At 42.4% G+C, this 20,519-nt stretch overlaps 1 protein-coding gene across 10 annotated transcripts in view; it reads right to left on the bottom strand.

The window, feature by feature from the left end:
- The window catches only part of FREM1 (FRAS1 related extracellular matrix 1), a 113,450-nt gene that overhangs the window by 34,009 nt on the left and 58,922 nt on the right, over nt 1-20,519 (bottom strand). For 5 of the 10 annotated variants that reach the window (XR_013541460.1, XM_020782962.3, XM_020782963.3 and 2 more), the window contains exons 19-25: nt 13,642-13,827; nt 12,833-13,029; nt 9,845-10,070; nt 7,811-7,955; nt 4,881-5,022; nt 3,505-3,700; nt 1,467-1,731 (exon numbers count right to left, since the gene is read on the bottom strand). Coding sequence is in view for 5 of the 10 variants with exons in the window: in XM_020782962.3 (XP_020638621.3) it covers nt 1,467-1,731; nt 3,505-3,700; nt 4,881-5,022; nt 7,811-7,955; nt 9,845-10,070; nt 12,833-13,029; nt 13,642-13,827 (1,357 nt within the window). In the remaining 5 variants the exon portion in view is untranslated. Of the gene's footprint in view, nt 1-1,466; nt 1,732-3,504; nt 3,701-4,880; nt 5,023-7,810; nt 7,956-9,844; nt 10,071-12,832; nt 13,030-13,641; nt 13,828-20,519 lie in introns of those variants that run through there. The other 5 variants (XR_013541461.1, XR_013541462.1, XM_020782965.3 and 2 more) reach the window with 4 other exon arrangements.

Raw genomic sequence — 20,519 nt, 5'->3', positions numbered from 1 at the left:
TGCACTTTTCTCCCAGTGTTGAAGAGGACAGAATTGAGTGGTTGAAGGTTAATATAGTGTGGCAGTTTGAAATGAAAGATTGTAATCAAATATGTACCAAATTGCATTCCAATTGTTCAGCATTTAGCAGAGTTATACTGCAAACAGAATGCTGAACTAAACTGGAGGTTAAACAAGAAGCCTTTATTTTGCTCTGCCAAAAAAAGTATAAATGAATTTGTGTTTATTTCACTTTGCATTTCTATTTATTTTTCAAGAGAAAAGAGAGGCATTATTGTCAACATCTTAAACCATATTAACAATCTTAACTTCTTTCTCTACATAATGATAAATAATTTAACTACTCACATCAATCTTATTTTAGATATAGGAGGTAAAGGTAAAGGTTCCCCTTGACAATTTTTGTCCAGTCGTGTCCGACTCTAGGGGGCGGCGCTCATCCCGCTCTTCAAGCCATAGAGCCAACGTTTGTCCGAAGACAATCTTTCCGTGGTCACATGGCCAGTGTGATTTAGACACGGAACACTGTTTACCTTCCCACCAAGATGGTACCTATTTATCTACTCGCATTTGCATGCTTTCGAACCGCTAGGTTGGCGGGAGCTGGGACAAGCGACGGGCGCTCACTCCATCGCGTGGATTCCATCTTACGACTGCTTGGTCTTCTGACCCTGCAGCACAGGCTTCTGCGGTTTAGCCCACAGCGCCACCACGTCCCTAGATATAGGAGTCCTTCCTACTTTTCAAAAGAGGAGACCACCCCCACTTTCTGCTATTTAAACATTCAACTGACTTGCATGACTTAAGAAACAGGAATATTGGCCAGTATGAAGGGTTCGATTGCACCAGATGGCAGTGAGAGCAGCTGACCAAAACCCAGAGCTTCACTCCAGGGATTGTTTATCATGTTGTGTAAAGGTGGGCAGGTATCCTTCCCCAGGTTGTCTGTCTCAACAAACCCAAGAAACAAAGAACACACCCTGACATTTTTTTCTTCTGGTTTGTTGAGAAAGAAACTGAAGAAAATGTAGCTGCCTATCTTCACATGACATGACAGCAAACCATGAAATAAAGCTCTGTGCTTTGTCTAACTGTGCTCAAACTGCCTGCAGCACCATTGACCAGCATGCAACACCATGTTGCTTCTCCACAACAATTGCTCACTTGTCATGTCATGCAGCATGCCCATTCGCTAGTCTGATACCCCCCCCGGGGGGTATGTATGTATGTATGTATGTATGTATGTATGTATGTATGTATGTATGTATGTATGTATGTATGTATGTATGTATGTATGTATGCATAAATAAATAAATAAATAAATAAATAAATAAATAAATAAATAAATAAATAAATAAATAAATAAGTAAGTAAGTAAGTAAGTAAGTAAGTAAGTAAGTAAGTAAGTAAGTAAGTAAGTAAGTAAGTAAGTAAGTAAGTAAGTAAGAGGAGACTATCTTGCTTACCTGACCACATCCCTGGGAGAGGATGCCTTACTATTGTGTACGTAGCAGACTGCCTGGCCAGCGACATCCATTTGGCTGAAACTTGTAATGGCGATTCCCGGATAGCTGACATATTCCATCTGCCCATACTGAGGTGGGGACGTGATCACATAGAGGAGCTCCTCTGGCTTCTCACTGCCATCAACTGCAAGGAGGACATCAGTCCTCAAGAGGCCTCTGCCACCCTTCAGCACGGTGAGCGTCCTGACAAAAACTGCAATGTTTCCTATACAGGACACAAGAAATATGAAGCACAATTAGTGATCATATCTTCTATGTCTTAAATATCCTTTATTATGTATATCACTAACAATTGAGTGCTGTCTGTTCTGACTTATGATGATCCTTTCCAAGATTTTCTAGGTAGAGAATACATAGGAGTGGTTTTTTACCATTCCCTTCTTCTGGGAGCGCCCTGGGACTGCACAATTTGCTCATGGGTAATAAAAATATTAAATAAAGATATTAAAAATATATTAAAGAACACAAGAGTTCTAGCCCCTGTCCTATGAAGATGCCAGCCACAGAGACTGGTGAAATGTTAGGAAGAAAAACCTCCAGAACTTGGCCAAACAGCCCAAAAAATCTACAACAATCATTGGATCCTGGCTGTGAAAGCTTTCGAGAATACATATTAAATACCTTTTATTGTATATCCCTGATGAGAGTTAGTCTGATGTAGCTGATAGTGTGACAAACTAAGGATCAGGACACCTGGGTTCAATTCTCTGCATAGCCAAGGAAACTCACTAGGCAATAGTCATCCACTCCTTGAATATCTCACATACTTTAAAAAGCCAACTAGGGTCATCACAATAACATATGTCTTATGCCTAGGACTCTGGCTACATAAGAACTGATAATTAGTTTCATCTCATGTTCTTCAATGCACAGTTTCAAGCAGGGACTTCATATTTTTTGTCTAAAGAAGAATCAATGCACTTCTCATGCTTCTTCCTATTCACACTGGGAATATAAAGAATGACGCCAGAAAAATTATTGCATCCATTTTCATATGATGCAACAAGCCAGAAGCAGGCTTCTTATGCCTGAGGCAGCATTCTGGCACATGCCCCTAGATTGTTCCAACTGCAAGCAGGAATGGCTAAAGAGGTGGATGGCAGATGCATAGTTGGTCTGTAGTTTATTGTTATATACCAGACCAGGGACTCTGGCTTTTCTCTCTCCTAAGCCACAAATTAAAAAGAAACCATGTCATATGACTCTAGCTGGGAAGATACAAGCCACAGTTTAGTGTTCATGGGTCATAATACATAAACCATGGACTGCTTGTGGTTAGCATCTCGCTTTCAAAAGACCTAGGCAGGAAGCGAGACCCATCACACTGTCCTGTGCACAATGAGACAGCAGTATTTCACATGCAGGCTGACTATGTTGTGTGTATACAACTAAGCTCTCTGCCATGTATGTAGTTCTATGTGTAAGACACTGGTGTGGCATGACACTCCATAAGATCAGGAAGGAGCTGGTATGGAAGGCTTTTAAGGAATAGAGTTGGAATAGTCCCACATGTCCTGATATGTACCAGTGCAACATCATCATGTCTTCTTTCCTGCATAACAAAACAAATATTTGCCAAATCCCTTATAATTAATTCTTTGGGATGTATGTTAAGTCCCTGCGAGCATGTGAAGCTACATACGTTCCTTGAAACTTACACACAGCACTAAATTATTGAGACTTGTACAACACAGTGCTAAATTATTTGATGCACTCACTGTACAGTATACAGCCACATGAAGAAAAGTCAGCATGAACTGGGCTACACACAGGGTGAGAGGTGGGCCACCTCTGTATGACAATGCCTGCACTTTTTCCAGCAGCAACTGTGATGACAATAATTTCCATCTTGCCACATATATAGCCTGGCTGGTGATCCAGTAACCATGCTCAAGATCACATGCAGAAATTCAGCATTGTGAAAATGATTCTCAGATTGCAGGAGGGGAACAAATGTGAACATCAAAAATGGAATTACCCTTGTCTATGTCCTTGATGACAATTGGGAAAACCACCACTGGCGATAGGTTATTTCCATCCCACAGGTGAAACTCAAAACTGTCTTGCTCCTTCGAGCCAATTGTTCCAGTATGTAAATATCTCACGGAGTTCATGTCTATGTCCCATTGGGTGCACTTCATCCCATTCTGGAGTGTTACCCATTCATGACCTACCTAGAAAGAAAAACTGTCATTAAACAAATAAAATACTACATATTATACTAGATTTTACTTTGTGCAAACAATCTTTGCTGTATGTTACTGAATTCATTGTGTGAATGTGTACTGATGAGATCTGATAATCTATAGCCATTAGTCATAGCTTTGAAAAGTTATTGTTCTTACCAGAGGTATGAAAAGTTACTTTTTTGGACTACAGTACCAGGAAGGAATTTTTAGAGGTGTAATCCAGAAAAGTAACTTTACCACACTCTGCCTCTGGCAGATATATGGATTGATATATGTTGGATATTTTGCAGCCTACATATGATGCCTTTAAGAGATTTTGTCTGGAAGGGACATTTCTGAACTGGGGTGGATCTCAGACTATCCAGTAGCAGATAATTGTTCCCTGTCTGCCTCAGATTCCTTCCCCCACCATTTTACAATTAGTCAGGGTTCTGTCAGTGCTAGCAACAGAATCTGTCAGAAGCAGGTGGTTAGAGTGATGTGTTCTGTTAGCTGTCCAGTGTGTTAATCAGTAATGAAGCTGGTTAGCCAGTAAAGCTCAGTGATGTAACAACAGTTTTACACAATATGAAGTTTGGTTTTATCTATGAAGAACTGTAAGTGAATGAGAATATTTATTCTTTCTCATTACCAGAGTCTCTGAATAAATGTATTGAGACAGTAAGTGCCAGTTGAGGTAAACTAACAACTAAGGGATGGTCTAATAAGGGAGGCTTGTAGCTTAATCTCCTCTGTAAATTCCTGACTTAAATGTTTTATCTACTGTATAATTAGTAAGAAAGCTTATATACCAAGGTCTCACTCGACTTCCTCACACATTCTGCCCCAAGAATACAAACAGTAGTACATATTAAACATAGAATAATAAGGAGAACGTGGTGGTGTGGCTCTAGAACTCTCTCTCATTCTTTCCCCACAACACATAGAGATCAGCTTCCCCTCAAAGAACTCTGTTGGCAGAGGTTCCTTTGGCCCAAACAGAACATCTATCATTGGTTTATTCCAAGGATCAAGACAGAGTTATCTGTGCCTCTGCAGTGTGTTTCAAGCCCATGAGAGACATTTAGCAAACAGAAGGATTATACTCATTCCCATTCTAACCCCAGAAATACGGGGTTCTTTTTCCCAATATCTAGTTGTATTTTGTTGAAATACAAAGACTGACCTTGAGCTGAAGATGCCCATTCTCTGGGACTCTATCAAATAAATAATAAATTTGTTCCCTGGGGGTGTCTTTATCTTCAGCTGACAGGACAGCAGTAGAAATAATTTGGGCTTTCCCCATATTCACCTTTATCTTACCCTTCCTGGAATAAACAAGAAAACAAAAGACTCATTGTGCATTTGTTTAAATTGAAAAAATAATCACTGGGATACTGACAGGAAGAATGACTCAAAGAACAACTCTCTCTGCCTGTCTGCCTCTGCCTCTCTCTCTTTCTCTCCCCCTCAGACACACATACACAAATATACAGAGGAGTGAGGGACGATTTCAAATGCAGCCAGACAAAACCTTTGTTTTCAGATTACCAGTGAAAAACAAGAGAAAATAAAATGTTCCTATGACAGCAGGAGGAGTATCAGGAATGTTTAATCATCCTGCCTTCTCTTCCCTCTTGCCTTGAGAGGAAATCTTGAATAATATCAAGCGGTTAGGAGCCAGCCATAGCATCTATCTTGTTCTGGAAAGCCAACACTAGCCCACATGTGTGCGCTTCAGAATAAGAGAGCGGCTAAATTTACACTTGCTCCACTCTCAAGCAGAAGAAAGCCAGTATAAAAATACATGACTTCTATGTCCACTTATTGCAAGAAATAAACATTCCACCATTAACTCACTTGGGTTTTCTCTGGAAAGAAAATGCACAGAATTAGGCTATTCTCAGCATGCACTTTGCTCCACCACCCCTCGTGTCCTGAAGAGGAAAAAGATTGATTTGTATTCCATTTAGTGTTATCACTGCAGCCCATGTTCACATAACTGCAGTATGAGAGAAAGGAGTTGATATGGGAATAGCGATGCCTGGAGTGAAAAAGAGTTTTTTTGTTTGTTTTACTGCACCTTCCAGAATCCCACAGCCCAGTATGATCAAGCTCTCTAGGTGATTCTAGGAACTGTAGTGCCTTCCCAAAAAACAGCCTCCAGAAATTGTTTCCAAGCTTGGGGTGGTGGTGTTGCCATCTTCCTACCACCCCTGTGCTTGTGAGTAGCCCAGGAGAGAAGCTCGTCCGTGAAATGGTTTCAGGCACAGAAATGAGGAGCAGGCTGATCTTATGCTGCTTAGGGTGTGATCACATGGAGAAATAGGTGGCAATTTGAACTGCTTGTGGAGTAGCCCAGTGCAACCTGTTTCCTAGTGATCACATAACGTGCAAGGCAGTGCCCTCCAGCCCAACCTCAATCCATGCCCAAACGGAACCTTTTTGGTTCATTTGTAGGGTTTCTATTTTTGGATGCCAGGCGGGAGCAATTCCCTGGCAGACATAAGGATCGCTTTAAAGCAGCTCACTTGCAGTCCAGTGAGTTGGCCTGCTTGGCTAGCTGGCATCTGAATCACAATTGTGCCTCCTGGATGACAGTGCATTCAAGATCACCTGAGGCACATGTGGCTGATGGGCCTAACATGGCCTGCCACCGATGTAGCCTTGGACCATCCCAGAATACGCTCAGACAAAAAAGAACTAGCAAACTACTTTTCAGTACCTGATACCAAGAAGATCCTAGGAGGGTAACCATAAAATTGAATAAACCTGGCAGCACATAATTAATCTTTTTCACTCTTGCCTTTCCTAAGTGACCATTTAGTGATATCTACATGGCTTTGCCTCTTTCTTCTCAGCAGCTGTTGTTTCTCTTTGTATCAGAGAGGTAACTACATATGGTACGTATGGATTCTCCTATGTAAAAAGTGTGCTGCTTATGTACTGCCCCATAGTGCTTAAAGCACTCTCTGGGTGGTTTACAATTTAATTATACAAGCGGCATATTTCTCCCTCCCCACCCCCACCCCCTGCAAGCTGGGTACTCAATTTACTGACCTCAGAAAGATGCAAGACCAAGTCAGCCTCAACCTGCCTACTGGGATTGAACCCCTGTCATGAAGAGAGTTTTGGCTTTAACTACGGTGTCATGAGGCTCATAATAGTTATGTAACAGCTACCACCACCCTCCAAGCACATAAGCTTCCTTTAGGTTTCTTTCCTTGGTGTTACGTACAAATGTAAGTACTCTCTTTTTAGCAATGTACTAGCTATTAGAGAAGTTTGTGTCATTTCAGAGTCAGTGGCAGCCCAATGCACTTTGCTAGCATACAATACCAGTCTTAAAAAATATACATTCCCCAAATGATGCCTTTTGCACACGCACATGCACAGAATAAACATAAGTTTCCATAATCACAAAAGAAATATACCAATGGAGAGAAGAGAAGCTGCAATGACAGAGAGAAAAGGATAGAATTAGAGTCAATCTGACTTTTGAGTGTTTCAGATGAACACTAGAAAAACCTGCAAACAGCACGGGCAGTTGCCATGATGGCTGAGGGTTTTTGGGAGTTGTAGTCAAAGTAACTGGTGGAAGTTCTGTCTCATCTTCTTTGGTAAGAAGTGAGACAGAGAAGGTCTACTCAACAGAGATTAAACGTTTCTGAAAATTTCAATTTTTTTCCAGAAGATTTTTTCCAGGAAAAAAAAAATCAAAATTTCAGAAATTTTACATCTCTACTCCTTAAAGCGTGAAATGATCAGCAGAGGGTATACAAGGATTATCCTTGCCTTTAAACTATTTTCCCAAAGAAGACCGGAGATTAAATATACTGGATATACTATTTGTATGTCTTTCATATATTATTTGAATATGCACATTCAAGTCATGTAATCTGTTTGCCATTACCCTTGATTCATATTCTGCTCTTTTACTCCCGTTGATCACAACAGGGATGTCCTTCACTGAGGACTGCTTTTGTGAAACACTGTTGGCATTGGACAGCGAGTATTTAGAGGAGACGAGCTCTATTAATCATTAATTTGCTGTTTCAATCACTGCTGAATCGTTTTGTCAGGGCACCAATTTGAAAACAGGGACATGTGGCTTACTTGCTCAGCACTGGTTTCTCATCATTAACTGGAATGACCTCTACCAAAATGGTTTTTGACACTGTATGTTTCCCATCTGAGAGCTGGATTGAAAAACCATCAGCTAAGCTGTCAGAATCATCATGCATGTACATCAGCCGCATTCCTGGAAGATGAGGCAAGGGAGATGGTTACAAGAGAAAAGAGGAAAGAAAAGGAGAAAGATCAGTCTGTTTCCTTTTAAAAACTTATTCATGTTCTCGCCTTATTTCCCCTTAGACCACATAGCCAACCATGTCTGCTGGTCACAGCCAACTTGTTTCAATGAACCTGGGGCAAGCCTTGAACACAACAGCTGTTCATTAATCCATCAGCACATCATTGGCTCATAAACACCACTGTGGGCTCTTCAAGTAATAAACTCCCCGTTTTAGTTCAATGGGAGGAACAAGTCTGTCTTCTAATTCTCTCTCTCTCTCTCTCTCTCTCACACACACACACACACACACACACACACTTCCTTCTAGTGCCTAGATAAAAATTACTTTTCACCCCTTTTTATGTCTTTTATTTAAATGTTGAGAAGAAATCCATTGTGGACTTTCCTGGCCTGAAAAGATTTCTGATGCACTGAAGATGCTCCTACATAACAAAGAGCCCTTGGGAGAGGAGCATGACGAAGTTACTTTTTAAAATAATTTACAACTGCTTCAGTCCTCTAGCCATCATTGCCATGCTATGGATCATTCTGGGCGTAGAAGTCCAAGAATCCTAACTTTTCTAAGTTATGTATTCTCGAAGGCTCCTCTTTCTAAGTTATGCTTGGAGGTAAGCTGCATAGAACTTGCTTTAGTATAAATCTATAGAAGATCCTAAGAAAAGCTGTGCTAGATCAGACCAGAAATCAACCTAGTTCAGCAACCTTTCCCTACAGCTACTGCTATGCTGACCCAACCCTAACCCCCACCTCAAATCCTGTCTATTTGCATTTTGCCATTCATGGTATTTTTTTAAAAAACGTAGATTTGGAATCACACAAAAACCATCGTAGATCCAGACAAAGATCTGCTCAATGTGTCAAAAAAGAGCACAAGGTAAATCAGATACCAATCTGTGCACCATGATTTGGGCGCTGATTCACAGTGCAAATGCAATCACTCGTTTTCAATGTTATTATACCAAATATTTATTTATTTATATATGCTGCCCCTTAGAAAGATTTTATAAGGGATATTATGTAAATAAAACACCTCCTTGTGTATCTACAAAGAAATTAGACCAAATGAGATCAGTGGGCTTTTCACACAGGCAAATTATCTATAAGACTGCAGCCTAACATCTATGTACAATATCCTGCAAACACACATTGAATGGAAAGTCGGATAAAAGGTGGAGGGGAAATACATATTTCCTCCTCATAAAGTGCCCCACCTGGCATGCAAATCTTTCAGTGTCACAGCCTGAGAGAGAATATATGTAAACAAACCTAGGCATACTTCTGGTAACTGATTACAAAACAAAAACAAGCTTATTTGTAGATCAAGCAAAGCTCATTTTTTTATTCTCTTAACAGAGCTTTGCTTCTAAGAACATGTTACCTGTATTTGTCTAGTTTGGCCCTGAGTGGATCTTCTAAGTAGATTTAAAACAGTCTTCAACTTGTGGCCCTTCAGATGTATTGGACTACATAGTCATTGTTCATGCTGTATGAGGCAGACATACAGAATAAGTCTGGAAGGCATTAGGCTGGGAAAAGCTAAGGCTTACAAAATATTGCAGCATAAAATATAGTGAACTGATTTCTAGTTTGCTCTTATGTGTCTTTATTTATAAAAACATGTATATTTATTCATAAAATAAATACTATTTACTCCCAAGTAACCGTAAAAAGTATTACAGTTTTAATTACTATCCCTAAATATAAATAGAAAAATGCAAAAGACAGCTTTTGGACTAAGTAGAGAAGGAAGACATAAGTTTTTCATACTGTTCCAATGTATGGTAATAATTGCTTTAAAGAACTAAGAAAATAGTATAAAAGAAAATGGCAGCTACCATTTTTTAAAAACTCCATGGAGAAGGAACGCACAGGAATTTCATGATGGTGGTGACTGTTAATTGCCTGTCTGTAATGGATGGTATCATTGCCATATATCCCATTTACAAGGAGTCCATGGTGCGGTTGTTGGAGGACAGTAAACATCAGGGCATCTTGGGGTACATCAAGATCCATAACATTGATTACCGAAGGGTCCAGTTCTTTCATCTGCCCCTCTTCCACCTAAGTAGCCAAAGGAAGGTAAATGGCACTTACTATTACAGAATTGGTTATAAAAATCGACTTTTCACTCTTGTAGGTACTAATTTAATCAATCCCATAAACCATTACTAGACTTTACAATGAAACCATCAACTTTTTTCCTCTGATAGAACAGTATGGCTATCTCAACGACTGGACAAAATGCAAGCTTGCCCAGCTGCTTCTGCAAGCAGAGACTAATGGTTCTCACAATTCCTTGTAAGCCTTTCCCATTTCTGCCATCCTTACCTCCATCCACCATTCCTTGAAGGATACTATGTAAACAAATAAAAAGGGATGCAGTGCATTCTTAAAGGAATTAAGAACAAAAGCAAACAATCCCACCTCCACACATACCTTAATTTACTGTTTTTATAATGTTAGGTAAAGGTAAAGGTTCCCCTTGACATTTAGTCCAGTCATGTCCGACTCCAGGACGCAGTGCTCATCCCCGTTTCCAAGCCATAGAGCCAGCGTTTGTCCGAAGACAGTTTCCATGGTCACGTGGCCAGTGCGACTAGACATGGAACGCCGTTACCTTCCCACCAAGGTGGTCCCTATTTATCTACTTGCATTTGCATGCTTTTGAACTGCTAGGTTGGCAGGAGCTGGGACAAGCGACGGAAGCCCACTCCTACACGTGGATTCAATCTTACAATGGCTGGTCTTCTGACCTTGCAGCACAGAGGTTTCTGCGGTTTAACCCGCAGCACCACCACGTCCCTTTATAATGTTACATGCTGTCAAGTCAGGACTGACGTACAGCGACCTTAACAGGACTTTCAAGGTGAGCAAGATATTTAAGGAGGGGTTTTACCAGTTCCGATCTCCCAGTGAGTTTCCATGGCAAAGTGTGGATTCAAACCTCCTGAGTCCTCATCTGTCATTCTGCCCATTACATAACTCTATCCTGTGTTTATAATAACCAACCTAGACTTGGGCCAAAGAGCAAGATGGTGACAGTGGATCAATTTCATTTAGAATCCCCATTATCTCTATTATTATTATTATTATTATTATTATTATTATTATTATTATTATTATTATTATTATTATTATTATTATTATTATTATTATTATTATTATTATTATTATTATTATTATTATTATTATTATTATTATTATTATTATTTTAACTGGATGCTGGAATCAACCGATCATATATTTACTGATTCTTCTTCTTCTTCTTCTTCTTCTTCTTCTTCTTCTTCTTCTTCTTCTTCTTCTTCTTCTTCTTCTTCTTCTTCTTCTTCTTCTTATTATTATTATTATTATTATTATTATTATTATTATTATTATTATTATTATTATCTTTAATGTATATTCTGTCCTATTAGTGCCAAGACACTATTCTGGGCTATTTACAGGCAATTAAAAACCAAAACACTAACAGCAGAAACAAAAATATAACGCAAATAGCTGCCAGAGCTGCCTAGACTTACTTTTAGTTTAATCTAACTAATCCTGCTTTATTTTATTTATTAAATTTGTTTTATCTATATTTTACTCTAAACATTTCCAACAAACTATTCATTGCTTGTTCTTTGTGACCTGCCACAGCCTATTTGGGTACATTCCTGGATTTTACATAAACAACAAACAACAGAAGCTTGGAGCAATTTACACTCTGGAGCCAAATGCAGTCTGCAAACACAGGAGTGGGGGAAAGCAGGAATGAGAGAGCAATAAGAAAATCGTCCACATTATCCAGCTCAAGCTGCAAAAATAACTACAGATCAATGATTTGAAGTAATCAAAAGAGCCAATGAGTGATCCTTCTGTCCTAGGATCTTCCAATATAAATGGGATCCCCCATTCAGACCTAGAGAGCCATACAACTACAAACTGTTCCTCTTCTGCTTCTTACAAAGCCTTGTGGAAATGGGGACCTCTAAACACTAATCTTGTCCATCAGAACTCTGAGGGCAAGCTCTCCCAGAAAAAAAAGAATGCAATGGCTTGAAAGATCCTCTTTTGGGTTTCATATCAAATCACTCTTTTCTCACTGCAGAAACTTATGAAATCTTTCAACAGCGTGCCCACGTCTCCCATGAAATAGAGGCATCTGATACTTTCAACAGGAAGGTCTTGAATTTTCCATCATTTCTGGCTGACCAAAGATACCATGACAAGAATAAGAATATAATGATCTTAAACCAGAATGCTTAAACATTCCATCATCCTCAATTGGGGATAGGAGTAGCTGGAATGGAAAGGGGAGCCTGCAGACAGATTAAGAACTAGTCAAGTTGTGCTATATATAGCCCAAAATTGTATTAACTCTGGATGCTGGAATCAACTGATCATATATTTTTAGTTATCTTCTTCTTCTTCTTCTTCTTCTTTATTATTATTATTATTATTATTATTATTATTATTATTATTATTATTATTATTATTATTATTATTATTATTATTATTATTATTATTATTTTGAGGACTGAAAGTGGCCCATGGAGCATGGAGCAATACAGGAGAAGCTCCAACTATATGGGCAAGTTCAGATTCAGGAAGGTGATGGAGGGCCAAAATATGGGACAGTTATTGTTGATTAAATCTTTTAAGAGAGCTAGAAATCCCTATAAAACATCTGGAAAATATGCTTAGTGCATAGAGTTCCTTGGATTTGGTTATATATTATGTAAGACGAAAGGCACTGAAGTTATTCTGAGAGCTGAAAGCAGGAGCCAAATATTTATGTCTTTGGCACAGAGACACAAAGGATGCGGCATTTCCTTTCTTACCGTAATATTCCTTGCTGTGAATTCTGGGACTTCATCATTGGTTGGAGTGATTAAAACATAAAATGGTATCTCCAATGAACGCTGTTTTCCGTCAGTAGCATAAAGCATAAATTGGTCTGTGGTTGGTTCAGTCCTCCTGTGCCTGCTCTGGACATAATTTATGTGCAGGTCCTTCACATTTCTCAACTGGAATGAGGCTAGGTATTAAAAAGCAATAGCAAATTAATAGAAATAGTTAACTATCCTGTGTATTTTGAACGAAAGTATACACATAAGATAAGAACTATGCAAAATGCACATTCATTTAAGGGAGAATTGATTTTGTGTCCAGGTTTTAGATATACAGTACTGCCTGAATGCAATACTTCAAACATTAAGGCCATTTTAGCATCACATGAATGTGGAAAGTCACTTGAAGCAGCACCATCTAGTGGTCTCAAATTCTGAGAGACTACTTTTTATTACACTTTTCTTAAATACCCCACAAACAAATCTCCCTGGGCATTGAACACTTAATGCATGTACAAAGCTCTGTAAATTAAGGTAAAATCCACAATCAATTAAAAACCAACACAGCAAGGAGCCCAGATGGGCACATACCAACATACTACATTATATTTATCATATATAACAAAGAGTGTGGCAGTGTCCCTCACTGTGGTGGCTTATAGTCTAATGTCTCCGTGTAGAGTCTCCACCCCCATCGTGGGGAGAGGCCCCTCTAACCAAATGACAGGCCACCCTAGGTGCATGGATTAAGAGAGAAGCTACCATTCATTCTAGCAAAAAATAATATATACAATACATACCAATACTTATCCCTACATTGCTTTTCTCAAAGCCAGGGGAAGGTAATATATTTTCCATGTACCCAAACTGGGGAGGTGATGCTAAAACAAACAGCAAGTCATCTGCCTGGGTGTCAGGATCACTGGCATACAAGTGGCTCATTGTAACGGTAGCTGAAGACCCCTCATCCACAACAAATGTGGCCCCTGGGTGAAAAGAGAGAGAAAAGAAATAGTGAATACTATTAATTAAGCAGTTTAAATGGTAAGATTATTTCAAGAAAATGAAATGCAGCTATTAAACTGATGGGGGAAGTCACTGTTGAACCAGCAATTGTTTCCAAGCTATTTTCTCACTAAGTAAACAAAAAGGGGCAAAATACACTTGCGCAACTGTTTTGCTGATAAGCTGTTAAATGTGGTTTATGCACTGTTTAAGATCAGTTGTTACCTCTGTTTGTCATAGTGCTAACTGAGAGCTGTTATGAATTGCTCACAAGAAACCGTTTTTCATGCTCTGGTGCTTAATGTCCCTCCTGGGACAATACTTTATTTCTAGAACACTGCTTGGGAGATAGACAGCAAATCACCAAGTTACACATAACATGTTGAAATGTGGTAAACACCCATAGAGAAAAGAACTTTGTATAATATCAGTTATAAAGAAACACTTGCTTGAATTACAGCACTACAAAATGGATGTGAAGGCTCAGCAAAGCAAAATAGAAGAGGCCTCATCTTACTGGGCCTCCTCGTTGTTGGCGGAGTGGTGGTCTGGGTGACATCAGGCTCCCAGAATGGCACCAGAGCCATGGCTGGCTGGGTGCGAGGGCCAATGGGAGGGCACAGCTGATGTGGGGACCTTCCATTGGCTGCCCACAACATTCAGACTTGGAGCCTTGGTGCATGGACCAGTGTGACAAAGTTTTCACTCTGGTCCACCTCCTTGGCTTAAAACAGGAACTGCTGTGGCTCCCCAGGCAGTCTGGGAGAACATCGGTGGATGGTGTGAAGAAGACGACGTGGCAGGCAGAGGCGACGAGCGGCAGTAGTGAACGGCAGCAACGAGCAGCAGCAATGAGTAGCAGTGGAGCAAAGTGTGGCAGTGAGCAGCAATGAGGAGAGGAGCAGCACTGAGAAGAACAGAGAGGACAAGAACAATGGTAGCAATGGGGGAAAGAGCATCGGCATGGAGAACAATGAGCAAGAGGGTGCCTGCCTGCTTGGGAAGGACAACTGGACATATAAGCACATACCCCTCTCAGAGGTACCTGCCTGTATATCAAAGGGTGGAAAAAGCAGAAATCCAACCTGCTTGGCCATCCTGAAAACTGCAGGGGATGGGCCAAAGGGACCCAAAACATAGAAAAGGAGGGAAGAGAAAACTAATTGAGGGTGGAAAATTTAATTATTATTTTTTTAAAAAGGAAAAACCAAATGGGTTGAAAGATTGCAAAAGCCTCATGCTGTCGTGCCAGGAGGATGTGACCACCCTCTGGCTTGCCACCACCATGCCTCTAAGAGGCAGATCACTAACAAATGGCAGGAGAAACAGAATGCTCCCAGTGAACCCCCTAAGGGACGGGCATCAAGCAGGGGTACCTCTGGCTGGCCCCAAAGGGCAAGGCCTGAGAGAGGTTCTCCAAGCAGGCCTACAAAGAAGCCAAGAGCTGAGGAGAGATTCCACCATGCCTTAAGAGGCAGGGACCACTCTCTGCACCCCTCCCTAAATGGAGGGCACAGCTGGGATCCCATACACCCTTCTCCAACAGGAGGCCTGCAATGCAGGGGTCAGCAGCCAGGACACCTCCTGCTCAGGGGAAGGCAACCCAGAGAAGACACACTAAGGTGGGTCCACAACTGCAGACAGCATCGTCATGGCCTACCCAGGCCAGAGATTATCAGGTGGTGTTTGATAATATCTCCCAAGCTCTTTTCCAGCTCCTGGAGCAGTTTGGGTTGCTTGCCAGGAGAAACAATTCTAAAGGCATCTGGGTCACATGTCCAGCAGCATATACAAGATCAAGGGGATCACTAGGAGGAAAAGGACAGCAACTCCAAGGGTAGCCCAGAACCCAGGCAGCCACAAAAAAGAGGAGGAGGTCAGCTGGCAGCTGCACAAGGCAAGGCCATAACAAGCATACAAACTCATCATCCTCCATCTACACCATGGGTGAGATCTCCTCTGACAAGGACATGCATGATGAGATGGGGGGGGGGTTATTGGAAGGTTGCAGTGCATGTCCCAGGGCTACCACTTTGGATGACTTGGAGGCACTCACCTGTGCCAACCACCACATGAGTAGCTGTTGGTGCGGGGAACCATGATCCTTCATGGATAATGAGGATCCAGCGGGTATGCACCTCCCACGCAAAATTAGGGAAAGTATCCTAGAGGGATGTTACATGACTATTTTCACACTGATAATCCCGGAAGGAGAGGAAGGAAAGACAAAGGGAAAAACAATGGCACAAGGAGGGGAAAGAAAATGGAGGCAGAAAGAACATTCGATAACCGGTTAGTGGGCTACGGAGTGTTTATGGAGGTGGTTCAGGTGACATATCTGCACATGGGCTGGCACCTCACCAACCATTACAGTAATGTATTGAGAGTCAGATCCCTGGCAGCCACCCTCAACTTTGATGAAGCATTCGGAAAAAGAGCCTCTCAATCATCCCATGCAAGAGGAGACCTCCTCTATTACAAGCTGTAGTTGCTGAAAGTGGGCCCTCACATCAAGGAGAGAAGGGGTGGAGTCAAAGCAGGCAAGTGGGGTGGGCAAAAGGATCTTCCAAGGTGGGTTTGTTGGGACTTCTACATGGGAAAGTGCCTGGGGCGGTGGCACAAATCTGATTAGTCCTCATGGCACAGTGGTTAAACTGGTGTACTGCAGCCAAAACTGTGCTCACGACCTGGGGTTCAATCCCAGGTAGCCGGCTCAAGGTTGACTCAGCCTTCTATCCTTCTGAGGTCGGTAAAATGAGTACCCAGCTCGCTGGGGGGGGGCAATGTGTAGCCTGCTTGATTAACTTGTAAACCGCCCAGAGAGTGCTTGAAGCGCTATGGGGCGGTATATAAGCAGCACGCTTTGCTTTGCTTTTTATGCCTCCAGGCAAACATTTGTAGCGAAATTTGTCCCAGGTTTGGATAATGGTACTGCAGATGCCCTGTCTCATTCCCAGGAAAGTAGTACTTGTGCCGCACACAAGCATTAACACAAATCTATTCCCAGAGGAGCTCTGGACCCTTAGATGAAAGGTGTGATCCAGGAAGTACAGAATTCAATTGCCCCACTAACATTCAGGGCCTATGCTGGGGCATGGGGAACCTTCTGCACCGATTGTAATGAGGAAAGGCTAGAGGTCAGTGTACAGGGGCTCACGGCAAGGTCCATGCCCACTCATCAAGCAGGGATCTCCTTCTTTTGCCAGTTCCAGGGCTTACTAGACCCCTGCTTTTCCTTCCCAGTTAGGAGGGCCTTTGGTGGCTGGGAGCAGGCAACGCCCAGGCCCCCAGCTGCATTGTTCACCTTGGCCACATTGCTTGGGCAATTGCAGAGCATATGCTGCTCCATGTACGAAGCCCGGCTATTGGAGGCAGCTTACACATTAGCCTTCTTCGAGGCATTCCAAGTACGGGAATTGGTGGCAGCAACTAAGAGGAAGCAAATGGGCTGCTCCCTGCAGAGCCAAGATGTCTCTTGGGAAGGGGAAGGGTTGGTTCTGTACCTGTGGTCATCTAAAACTGACCAGAGAGGCAGGGGTGCCACCATCCGCCTATGACTGCAAAGGGGAAGTAGTCCCTCCCGCCTGTTGGGGGAGGGGCCCTTCTTGATATAGGAGGACCGCACACAGCTTACCCACAACCAGTTTCTGAGCAGGATTCCCACCCAGCAGTTTTGCCTCCCTTCAGGATTGGGCCAGCAACTGAGGCAGCCACTCATGGCACGCCCCCCGACAGAACAGGAGAAATGGGGAGGCGGTGCTCAGCTACTTACAAAGCATTCATTTGCACTAACCTTGCCTTGTACTGATGGTTTTTCTGTTCCTCAGCTTTTACCTTAGATGACCAGTGAGAAACCTGGATAATTAGGCACAGCATCATGTTCTGGGTGTCAAAATATGCAGCACCAAAGCATTGGAGGCCTGACCTTGGGCTGGGTGGACATGTGACTCACCGGTGGATGGGACATAGAGGAATGTGCTGGAACCAGCTTCTGTCCTGCGTATGGTGCCATCCTGAGGCCACCGGACCACCAGGTGCAATCCTAGTACAGCTGGGAGAGAATGACCTCTCAGCCATAAGGGGACTGGATCTCACATACTCCATCAAGGCTTATTTGGAATTTATGCACCCCACGACCAGCATTCTGTGGTCCAACCTTCTGGAGAGGCAAGTGTGGAGGGGTGCTCAGGACCCCCGCAAAGTGGACATACCAAGGCAGAAGATTACCCAAGAAGTGTGTCATGTGGTCACTGCCTGGGGTGGCAGCGGGATCTTACAAGCTGAAGCACCTTTTCCATAGTGACAAGGTGCAGCTCTCAGACAGCAGTCATGACATCTGGTTAGCCAACATCAAGGCAAGCATAGCCACATGGTTGCAGCTACAGTTATCTGGCAGGAGCTGAGCAGGGACCAGTTTTCATGGCAGTTTGGAACATGGGGCAGATCTAGGTGGTGTTAACAGGCTCCAGGCAGGTCCTACAGCCCCAGGAAGTTAAGGGATCCCCTTAAAGGGAGCTGGGGATGGGGCAGGCTATGGCCCAGTTTGAGGGCCCTGTGCCCGCCTCTATCTCCAGGTAGCATGGAGTCACAGAGTGGCTTATGCCCGTGTGGACTCCACAGTCTGTCAACCCAGGTGGGTTACCCTCAGCAGACTGCTGAGGGGTGGGACAGCATCAAGAGGCAGGCAGGTCTTTTTATGCACTGGATCCATCCCAGTGCTGGGCCAGCAACTTGCTGCTGAAACCAATAAAGTTGTGTCCTTTCCTTCCAGAACTGTGTCTGTGTGGTCATTATGATGGCAGGTAGGGTTGCCCAGGCTGGCTCAGCCCTAGGTCAACCACAGAGCTTGGGAAAGTTACTTTTTGGTCTATAGTTGCCAGACCAAGAGCATCTCATTCCCTGAGACTTCTGGATCAAAGCTGGAGACCAAAAGGGAGGCCCTTCGGATGTCACCACCCCAGTGTGGATCCTTGTGAAATGGCAGAGGTGGGACAGGGAGGAGACTCTAACTGCTACTGGGTCAGGCTTTAGAGGAATCTGGGTAAATGGAGCCAAAGTCTGGGCAAGACCTAACTAACAGTGTAACACTGCAACCCATACCATGGGTGTGTGGGGGGGACACATATTCTGGCAGCCAGGAAGGAAGTCAAATGTGCCTAACAGATGCAGCAGCTGCCACTATTCCCACTAGACAATGTGATCTATTGCACGCATGGCATATGGGGAGTTCTATCAAGCTCTCTGCTACTGTTACTCATTGAAGGCTCATTACCAATATACAGACAACTCATTTTTCCAGGTGCTGTGTTTCTGCTTCCATGTGGTGTTCAGTGAGAAGGCTTACAAAATATCGTACTCCAACTTGCATGGTGGACCCAAGCACGCATACTCATCAGCCCTGTGTGATATAGGTCAGCCCATGCAAAAAAGGTAGACATAGCACTCAATGAAAACTGTAGAATCATTACTGGATGCCTGAAGTTGATCCCTATTTATAGAATCAGTTGTATATAAGTCATTGCACAGTGAGAAGTAGCAGATAATACAGAGAGACTCAAAACATCTACATCAAATGCACATTCACTCTTCAGCAACCATCTCATCCCTCCCAGATTACAATCAAAGGAAAGTTTTTCATGTGAATTTTAAAAGAACAGCAGAAAATGTCACAACTGTTATGTGGAAGGAGAGGACTACCCACCTCTTAAAATGGATGGAACCCCCAGGAAGCCTATGTAGCTCCCAGTTACACAGAGAACAGGGTTACTTCAAAGTCACTTAGTAGAGATAGCAGAACCAAAGTGAACCCTAAGGAAATTGGGTTTTCTCACTGCCACAGTCCTTTGTGAATGCAGAGAAGAATATGCAACTTCACACCTATGCTAGTGTACTCTATGATCCTCAATGTGAAACATGAAAGATTTGATATTAGCTGCCCCAAATGTTCATGATGCTTCCCATTATTGGTCAAAAATTATCTGATACATTTCTTCTTTGTACAATGGTGCTTTAACACAAAAACAATGATGAAAGGTTTTAACTCAGGCCTCTCCAGACTGTGCTAGTTTTTCCTTGCATGGAGGGATTTGCCTCCTCAGCACATAATATATACACCTCACAATCTGGTATGGTACCACCCATTCTGCTGCTACAAGCTTTATTCTTCTATTTCATTATTTTGCATTCTCTTCTTATCTTAACACTAATTTTGACATGGGCTCAGTTAGAAAACCAGTGGTTTAAATTCACATATTTAGCTTTAGGCTCCTCCTTATTACTCTTTACCATTCCACACAGAGTACTGCATCTGCAGGCAAGAAAAGACCAAAATCATCCACACATCATCATGACTGCGTGGGAGCAATATCTATGTTCTGGTCCAATACCAGAGCAGTACTAATGAAACAGTTCTATTCTCAGCCACTGCAAAGACCAATGCAAATCTGAATGAGATGAAACTATGTCATTCAATTCATCTGCAGGGGCCAGAATCGTATTGCTATTTGTGTAAGGTTTTCATAACATGATATGGCTAATTGCAGATGAATGATGGGGTGCCAGGATGCAACTTGTTTATGCTCCCAGTTGTGCAACTGAGATGCATCTCAGCACCTTGCCAATTAGTTGCAAGTAGATGTAGCAATGGTTGTTGTGGGTTTTTCGGGCTTCTTGG

The sequence above is a fragment of the Pogona vitticeps genome, chromosome 2 (genome assembly GCF_051106095.1).
Source record: "Pogona vitticeps strain Pit_001003342236 chromosome 2, PviZW2.1, whole genome shotgun sequence".
In the NCBI taxonomy this organism is placed as follows: domain Eukaryota; kingdom Metazoa; phylum Chordata; class Lepidosauria; order Squamata; family Agamidae; genus Pogona; species Pogona vitticeps.
Note: the sequence above shows the minus strand (reverse complement) of the source record. Positions and strands in the feature narration are given on the sequence as shown.